A 9,778-nucleotide genomic window follows, 5' to 3' on the forward strand; every position below is an offset into this window, starting at 1 on the left:
AGGAGGTACAAGAAAAAACGATGATAAAAAGGCTCCACCTCTGAGCAACCCGGCTCTGTTGGCCAGGTACCTTGATGGAGACCATGCGATGAGGATACAAGACTCAACAGCTTGGCCGCACTTTCCTTTCTGTCCTTCCAGCCAGGCTGGGGACCTGCACTACTGCCAGCTAAAAGATGCTACAAAAGCCCAACCTTGGGTTTCCAGCAGCCGTTCACGCAGCCAAGCATCCGAGAGCCTGAAACTGAACCTCCTCATCCTCGGCTGCGTGCTGGGGCTTGGGGTCTCACAACATGGCATCCACCCAACCCAAGGGGAGCAGGGAAAGGTCACTGGCCTTTCTGCTGCCGCTGCTCTATCTGCTTTTGTGCCCTCTAATAGCAAATGAAGAAACTTTTGTTATAGAAACCCTCCCAAAGTTGCAGGCTCGTGTCACTGTCTTTGTGGTGAATACTCCAGATACTAAAAGGGAGGAAAAAAAAGTCAATCTTTCCCACACAAAGCAAAAAGCCCTATGATATCTGTAGGAAATCCTTAGAGGTCTCTCTGAAAGGCAGTCAAGTAATGACGTTAAAAATCCCTTTTACGCTCACCACTGCGCTGACATTATTTCCTTAAGTGCCCCTCTCTCCTTTGTTCTTTTCAAGCTGTTTCTCCAGAACCACCTCTTCAATATTTACAGCTCTTAGGAAAAGAAACACAAGATTTCATTCTGACTAGCAACCATTTAAGTATGGCTTAATAATATTAAGCCCATGCTAAGTAGCTGTCTTGGGGTAAGCATAAGTCTGGATTCCTACCAAGGTGTATTAAAACCTAGTGGGGAAAAAAAAAAACCAAACAGTATCAACCAGAAGTCTGTTAAGATTTAAAAAATACTGAGTACAGCCTCACAAGAAGATCTTGACTCGAAACTGAAAGTAAGGCTGAGCCCTTCAGAAGGGAGCCACATTCGCAGTTTCCCCTTTTCAGTAGAAAATCCAAACAAAATAAATAAAGGAGTGACTAAGGAAGCAGTTCTGGATGAATTTCTGCACCTACATCTCTCTGCTCTTGACTTTTGTACTTTCCGTACAGCCCAGCTGTAAGTCTGGGGCACGGATATGGAAACAGTTCAAACAGGACAAGTGAAAGTCTTTGCCTACATTGTGACATGATAACTGGACACATTCTCTGCAGTGTGCCAATAATCCTCCCTGTCGGTCTTATAACTTCTGGGCTCCCCTTAATTTTGAAGAGGAGAAGATGATACACCTCAGGGATGCCACATGAAGCCCACCAAGCTCCAACACCAATGTGTCAAACGGGTCCACTAGCAATAACAACCGCTGAGATTAAGAGAAAGTTTCCCAGCTCTTGGCTGTAAGTGCCGGATTTAGGACTTACATAACTTGTGAAAATCCTCTCTTCGGGCCTGATGTGTCTCCGGATTTCACATTCGTTTGGCTGCAGGACTGTGATCCCATCATCAGAAAAGATATAGAACATATTCCCAACACTGAGGCCTTGAAGGGGGATAAAGCAGAAGGAGTAGGATTATTTTTTTTTTTATGTACCCATAGCTGTTAGGACTTTCTTTAAAGAATTCTCCTTCTTCCCCCAACAAACAAAATCTGCCTCACATAAAAGTTGGTCATTTGGATGCAGTCGGTGCATTCACAAAATCAAACTTCATGTCACAAACGAGGGCTTCAAGGAGTGAAGAGGTACAGACACATTCAAAAATGCCTTGCCTTGGTGGCAGCGGTTGTACGCAAATAACTACGTTCAAGTCTTGTGCCTATGTACCAAGGCAGGATTTGATTCCAAAAAGCTTTGGTTTTGATATGATTTTATTAAAAGCATCATGCTAATAATTTGAGAACTGAGAGAGGAGCTTTAGTTTCAGTTAATCTGCAGGTTGCACTCTTACAGGTAACTTGACTTCTTGTACCTCTGATGCAGAATGGAAATGCTAAACATCTGCTCCATGAATGAAAAGATACAGACTTCTCTCTTTCCTTAAGCCATCTGGATAAACTAACTAGAGCCACCAAAACAAATACATTTTTGAAATCTTGCAAACTGTAATTCACAAATGTGGAGTAGTTCAGCATCGCAACAGCACTCATTTATCCAACTGGGGCATTCCAGGAGATTTGGAAAACTTGCTCTGCTGGTAGGAGATGGTATTTTATCATTTCTGTCATGCAGAAATGCCTTAAACCACTGACAATTTCGTTGTTCTTCAGCTACATGCAATTGCAGTAACGAGCATCTTTAAGAAATGTTCAGGATCTTTTCAAACACTCTAGTTAGAAAGATCCAAGCACTATCTCATTTATTTTTTTCATACCACCACCAGTAAGTGCTTGCAATGACCGCTGTCACCCCCAGTAATGCCGATAGTGTACTTATCTGCCAACGACTTGGTGATGTCATAATTTGTAATTTCTAATTAAATACATTTTACCTATGGAGAAAAAAGGTCCCGGTTCTACAGATCTGAACAACGTTCAGTGTTACAATCCCCTTGGCTGCTCCTGTGGTGGCAGCTCCAAACACTGCTCACATCGACAGAGTTTCTCACACCTCCTACGTGTTTGTGGGATTGAGGTCTAAATCATCCCAGGAAAACTTCACAGTAAAAACACGTACAATTTGGATAAACGCATTTTGGGGAAATTTTGTAAAATATGTAGTAAAGTATTTTGTAAAGTAAATATTTTGTAAAGTATTTGGTAAGCTTAGAAGGGTTTCTTTTGGGTGCTAAAACCCCTCTTTTGGTGCCAAATTAGTGGCTTCAGAGAACAATGTCTCAGCACGTGGCGTTTGCTGTACTGACAATACTCAAGTTGAGTCTCTCTAAACCATACCACGGAAATATCCCAGTTAGGGCACAGAAATACCCCAGTTAGGGCACAGAAATACCCCAGTTAGGGAATCAGGTGGGTACAGGTGCCGTGATCCTTAAATGTGATGCCACAGTGAGGGACCATGCAAGTAGACAAAAAGCTACTGAACCTCCATCAAGAACTAAGAGATCTTTACGGACTAAGGGCTAATTCTTTTTTTTCCGAGTATAGCGTTAAAACATTTCATTCGGGCGCTTTGGACCAAAACCTGCGCTCCCAGCACGCACGCAACTCCCACCTGCTTTGGTGGGATTTGAGTGAATACATCAGAGGGCAGAATTTGACCCTGGCTGGAATGAGTGCACATCTTGCCATGAGTAAAGGGTTTGAATCCTAAGAAGTGGAAACAGGCAGGCAACAAATTATGACCATTGTGAAGATGCTTATTACTATTTTCATGCACGATAGTAGCGTGATTTTGTCTGATGATCCTATCACAATGAGGGTGTATTTCAGAACTAAGGCCTTAATAAGTCACAAAAATACTTGGATGATAATTTTACCCCTGTAAGCTTAGTTAGTGACCTGGCAAGTCCCACCACTTATTTTACAGTAAAGCAAGCACAAGTTTTTCTGCTGACTGATTAAAACACGACTCATAGAGTACTAACAGCATTCAGGTATGCTTTTTTAAAAAAAGTTTACCACTTTAAATTAAAATACTTTTTCAGAGGGCAATATTCACAGTGATTTTTAGACAAATTAGGTGTTTGATCATGATTCGTAAAGTATTTGCCAGGTCTTATGGACACTGGTAAACCAGGCTCCACTCTTGACTACACTGCTGCAGCAACTCAGTCTGGGGAATTATTTCAGTTCAGAGGTGGGCAATGGAGAATTTTGTTCAGCTGTGTTATTCCCACTGAGGCAAGGCAAGTACTAGATAGGGAACTGGGGGACTAATAAAGGAGTTTTCCTTCTCCCTCTTTTTAATTGACGACATTTCAGGTTGGATGACACAACTAGTTCAAAAACTAAAGGCAACATACCTCATCTGCAAGAGAAAAACATTAATATAAAAGAAAATCTGTTGGGAATGGGGAGGGTCTCCTAAACAGTTCTTATTTGAAGCATTCCAGATAAAGCTGATCCTAACATCTTTAATTTTTAAAAACTTTGGGAGGACACCTGATGACAAGAAGAGTTTTCTTTAATGGAGGAATACAGTCTCCATCTGAGTGTATATTTGTATTTCCCTCCCTTGAGATGAAAGGGCGAATTTGTCACCGAGGAATAATCTCTTCTGATCTGATACTTGAGTAATTTTCCTCGATTTAACCTAACTGCTTGGAAGTATTTCAGAACGTAAATTTGGTAGTAAAGAAGCTTTCAGCTCTTTAAGCACATACAGTCATATAACCAATGTCTGCCTGCTGCTACAAATGCTCCCGTTATCTAGGTATGAAGAAAGCAACACTCACTGCAGAAATGAACACTGGCACGAAAACAAATCTCTACCTTACATTTAGGACACTCTTCATTTTCTCTGTACAAAATGAAAAATCAGTTTCAACACTGAGTAAATATTCCAGTTCTGTGTTCAACTGGCAAGTCATTTCTTGAGGTGTCACTTGAGTGTGATCTGCGAAAATCTTTGATAGACTGACTTTTAAAACGACCAACTACTCGTGTTAAAACTCTGACTCACAGTGAAAGCTGATCTTCTGCATGATACTCTGTCTAGGCGTTTTCCTAATAGCCTTAGTTACTACAGACCTTGCGGGCATAAGGATGGGATCATTTTAAAGGAGCTCAAGCCTACCAATTCATTTGTTAATAACTATTTAATCCATTTGTTAATATTTTTGAAAACGTTAAGTTTTCATTTTGATGGAATTGAAAGAATACGGTACAATGTAAGACCAAAAATACCAGCCCTCTCTTCCAGCTTTCTCTGTGACAAGATTTCACATGCCAAAGCACGTTCGATGGAGTCTTTGTCTAGAATGAATGCGCCGATCAAATACTACAGAACAACACAGGCAGGGGAATAAATCTGCTTTAAAGATACTGAATTGTTTAGGAACATCAATAGCAAATTTGCCTTTATTGCCCATGTTTCCCATGTATATCGCTCCTACTTTTATTTAAAATGTGCGAGGTTGATAAGCAGCAAGCCCATATTGTTTAGCAGAATTACGGTAAGACTCTCTGCAGCTGGCTTTCTTAGTTCTTTAAATATTACTGCACTTCTGCATCTGGTAGGGTTAGCCAGCTACTTTCTTTAAAAAGGAGCATAAGGGATGCAGCTTATAAACAGCGACGCAGCATCCCGTAGATGATGCTGGACAGATTAGAAGCACTAGAGATTTCACTTCCAAGCAGAAGGGAAATAGTAATTCTTAGTGCCCATAATGCCGTTTGCAGGAACATCAGCATAAAGAGACACTCTTCCTTGCCGAGCACCAGGCGCTTGCAGTGGTGTGTGTGGGAATCAGTGCCGAAGAGTTGTCTCGAGCGGCTGGGCCATGTCTCATGACCTCCAGCCAGCTGCATTTGCCGTCTGACGGGTCTGCAGCCAACAGCAGGTTTGCACTGGGTGTTTGCATACCTGGCCAAGGTCACTACGGGCTGGCACTTTCCTTCTGCCCCTAAAATCCTTTGGGTCGAGCCATGGCAATCCAGGGAGCTCTGAGGCAAGGGCATGAAGCACAACTGCAGTTTTGGGTACCTGGAGGTGCTTACTCAGGAAGGGGTCTTTGCACCCTCCCAAGGCAGGGTGAGCGTGCAGCCCTTCCCCGAGCAACGGTGGGAGCGGGGAGTGTCTGAGCAGGCAGAGCCGTCTGTCAGTGCACAGAGATCTCCTCCACAAGGCTGGAAGGACACCAAGATCCCAGCTTCCTCATACGCAACCGGCAGATGAAAGAACTGGCTTACACCTGGATTTCAACCCAAAAACCCTCCTCCAGCAAGCGGAAACCCTGCCCACAGCCCCCAGGAGCTGGAGGGGGGTCCCCAGGTTCCCACCTACACATGGCACCCATGAGGCAGCTTGGTGAGCTGCTCAGAGCTCCTTGGGCCTTTGTGCAAGGTGCATCTTGCTGTGCCTTTTGGAAATTAGGGCAGCATGCACAAAAGCAAATACATTTTCATTTCAAGTGCCTCCATAATATCTTTGAGTCAATTAGCTGGTTTGGTTTGTTTTTTTTTTCTAATTTGGCTTCCAAGATATGCAGATGTTGACCTTACGCAGGGCACACTATACATTTGATCAAACTACAGATCTTAGCTGCCAATTAAAACAAGGAGCAACGGAGCAACCTTTACCCTGCATTGATTTAAAGGATAGAGGGAAGCAAAGCCTGCTGTGGGTTGGAGGTTTTTTTTTCCTAACAGTGAAGAACACAATTTTTGTTGCTCACCTAGTAAACATCAATACGCGCAACCGAGGAGGAAGAGCCTGAATTGTCTGCTTAAAAATGCAGTGTATTGACTTTATGTCTTGCTTGTTCAATTATGTTAATTTGGGAGCACTTCTGACACCTGTGCAATTGTTAATGCAGCTTGAGAATCTCAGGCTACTCACCCTGGTGGCAGTTTATGTAAAATTCACATTTTTACATATTTTATGGTCATCTATTATTTCATAGTGGGAAGATGTAAAGAAGTTATAGCTATGACTTATGTTACAAGACTGACATCTTAGCTTTTAAATGTCTGATCTGTACTTAATCTGGTAACTGTGAAAGTTGGTAAGAGTTAGTGGCAAGTCAGTGGAGAATGGCCCATCATGGAATTATTAAAGCAGACAAGCACATTATCACTACGACAAAAGAACTTTACTGCAGTACCTTCCTCTCGCCACAGTATGTTTGCAACTGCAGCATCACAAAATTGGGAAAGCCAGAAAATAATGAGGAAAAGAAAAAAAAAGGTCAAAATTGTCATTGTAGCAAGTAACTGAATTAGTACTCATGTTCATATGAACTGTTTAACTTGTGACAACTTTGCAACATTCATTCAAATAAAGTACCAGGAAAGACAAATAGTTCTAAATGCATTTGCTCCTTCTTGTGACAATTCTGAAACTTTGACATGGCAAAAAAACCTCCTTGAAACGCAGCCAACTTCAGCCTGTGCAAAGACCAAGCTCTTACTAAAGGGAAGATGTTACCTTCAAATATAATTGGAGGTATGGTACAGGCTGTGATTTTCTGTACAGGTTCAGTGAGGAAATATGAAAACTTTCAGAAGCCTGAGACTGGCAGTTACAGCAGCTACACACTTTGCTGCATTTCTGCTTGAAATTTCATGCCACTACACTCACTTTTAGGGTTCAAATACTCTCCAGAAGCACGTCTGCATTTGAATTTCTCTTTAAGATACATCCAATTATTTCTCAACATCCTGTAATTTCCCTTGCTCACGTATTCAAGGGAAAATGACCGATATTAACAAGAGTACATAAATCTATTTAATGAGGAACAGAATATATTTTCCAAAGAATCGCCATGAGAGCACAATTTATGGCTAACTTTGCTTTCGATTCTTGCTCTATATTAACAGTCAGACAAGCAGCAAAACAACCATTTGGACCAAGGCTTTTAGTATCACCACAAACCCAGGCAGCCTCCCAAGTAGTTAAGACAGCCTCTGGGAGCTTTTCCACTGGGACAACTAATCAGCTCCTTCATTAATTGTGTTTTGGGGACAGTGAGGTCAAGACAACACTGCTGTACTCCTGTGGGAGACATGCCGCTAAGATTGGCTGGGAGAATAATTGTCTTTGAAGCGGGAGATAATTTCACACTGAGGGAAATCTATTTTTTTTTGGCTAGTGACGTAAACCCAGGTAAAATAAATAATTCAGTCAGAATATTTTTCAAGCATCTAAATATTTGAGAACCTCGACTCGGCACTGGCTTTGAAAGAAGTCGTATTGGATAGAAATCAAGGAAATATTATTTTCTGCATATAATCTGACAAAATACTAGGGTTTGCATTCTCTGATATCTAAAACTATTGCCAATTTGTTATCTCAGTAAAGGTGTTCCCCAGCCCACATGAAAGGCACCACTGCCCAGGATGAGGAACTCGTACCTTCCCCCAACAATAAACCATCCCCTGACCAAGGCACAGACAAAATTGTCGTTACCTTATGAGTACGAGTCCGACATATCACACGTAATAGACTGAACTGTTAAACTGCACGTATACCATTACATTTAAATACTCTCCAAGAAATAAACACATGGAAAATGAAGCTTACGGGTCTTTCTTGCCGAATCTTCTATGAAAAGTGAAGATATGTCTTCATCCACTCCCACCTCATTTTTAGCAATGCAGGTGTAGGCACCGGTGTCTTCATATCGAACGCTACTGATATGAAGTTCACTTCCATTTGCTGTAAGAAAGACACCCATAAACAGTGTTCCTCACTGCTGCTAATTGCTTTTACTGCCCTTAATTGCCTTGCACCGCCGTGGTCGCCTGGCGATGGCTGGATAGGGAATCCTGAGTGCATACAATCAATTAAATTTCATTTATTTCTTCTTGTTAAAGAAAAAAAAAATGCTTTGGCTTTAGTGGAAAAAAACAACAAACAACTTCCATCTTGCAAAATGGTTTTCATCAGATGATGCAAATCTTGAATTTGGGAGGAGTTTCTCTATAGTTCCTCCCATCACTTCGCTTTCTGGAGTGGGACTGTTGCCTAAAACCTGTGGAAGATTTCAGGTGCCCCTGTACTCAGCACTCGTGAGACCTCACCTCGAGTGCTGTGTCCAGTTTTGGTCACCACAGTACAAGAAGGACATCGAGGTGCTGGAGCGGGTGCAGAGAAGGGCAACAAGGCTTGTGAGAGGTCTGGAAAACATGCCCTGTGAAGAGCGGCTGAGGGAACTGGGTTTGTTTAGTCTGGAGAAGAGGAGACCTTATTGCCCTCTACAGCTACCTAAAAGGAGGCTGTAGTGAGGCTGGTGCTGGTCTCTTCTCTCTAATTACTAATGACAGGACAAGGGGAAATGGCCTCAAGTTGCGTCAGGGTAAGTTTAGATTGGATATTCGGAGGAAGTTCTTTACTGAACGAGTGGTGAGGCACTGGAACAGGCTGCCCAGGGAGGTGGTGGAGTCACCAACCCTGGAAGTGTTTAAAAAAAAAGTAGATCTGGCACTTGAGGCTGTGGTGTAGTGGTTGGGTGTGCTGGGATGAAGGTTGGACTAGATGATCTTCAGAGGTCCCTTCCAACCCCGAACATTCTGTGATTCTGTGATACCACAACCAACCGGGATATCTGTGCTGTCAACACTGCTTGAGGGCTGCAACACACCACAGCCAGACTGGGGGGCGTGTGGAGGGACGTTTTTAACATTCTTAAGCTGCAAATTGCAAATAAATATCTTTTTTTTGGCGTCTCCTTGTGCCTGTTGCACCCTCATTTGAACAAGGACCAAGAGGTGGCAAGAAGCCCAGCCCAATTCCCAGCTGATGGGCAGCCAGGGCAGCGCCGACACCTCCACAAATAACTGAATGCACTTCTCTTCTGGTTTGCACACCAGAAACAAGGCAGGGGAGAAGCCCCACGCTGTCTTTTAACAGAACGCTGCTCCGTTTATATCAATCAATACTGTATTTCCCAAGAAATTCACAGGAGAAAAAGATAAGAAGAGCAAGCAGGGGTTTTGTAACACGATTTCCGACAACTCTGGCTTAGCGAAAGTACAAGAACTTCCAGTTTAAAGTGCAAAATAATCCTCCTTAATCCCCGTCTACACCGCTTTAATTAATCAAAATTCTGTTCTTACCTAGGAGCGTTAGCTGTTTGGATAGTTTTGGCAGGATATCCACGCCATTCTTCAGCCAGGTAATTCGGGGATTGGGGATGCCTTCGGCGTGACACCTGAGGCTCGCCGACACGCCGGGCTCCCGCGCCCGCGTCTCAGGG

General features: G+C 42.8%; 1 protein-coding gene across 1 annotated transcript in view; it reads right to left on the reverse strand.

The window, feature by feature from the left end:
- The window catches only part of FSTL4 (follistatin-like 4), a gene marked incomplete at its 5' end in the record, with an annotated part of 38,664 nt that overhangs the window by 8,959 nt on the left and 19,927 nt on the right, over positions 1-9,778 (reverse strand). Inside the window, 4 exons of the mRNA XM_009871279.1 lie at positions 1,387-1,505; positions 6,686-6,712; positions 8,104-8,238; positions 9,639-9,778. Coding sequence (XP_009869581.1) covers positions 1,387-1,505; positions 6,686-6,712; positions 8,104-8,238; positions 9,639-9,778 — 421 coding nt within the window. The remainder of the gene's footprint in view (positions 1-1,386; positions 1,506-6,685; positions 6,713-8,103; positions 8,239-9,638) is intronic.

The sequence above is a fragment of the Apaloderma vittatum genome, unplaced genomic scaffold, assembly GCF_000703405.1.
Source record: "Apaloderma vittatum isolate BGI_N311 unplaced genomic scaffold, ASM70340v1 scaffold5386, whole genome shotgun sequence".
NCBI classification, from domain to species: Eukaryota; Metazoa; Chordata; class Aves; order Trogoniformes; family Trogonidae; genus Apaloderma; species Apaloderma vittatum.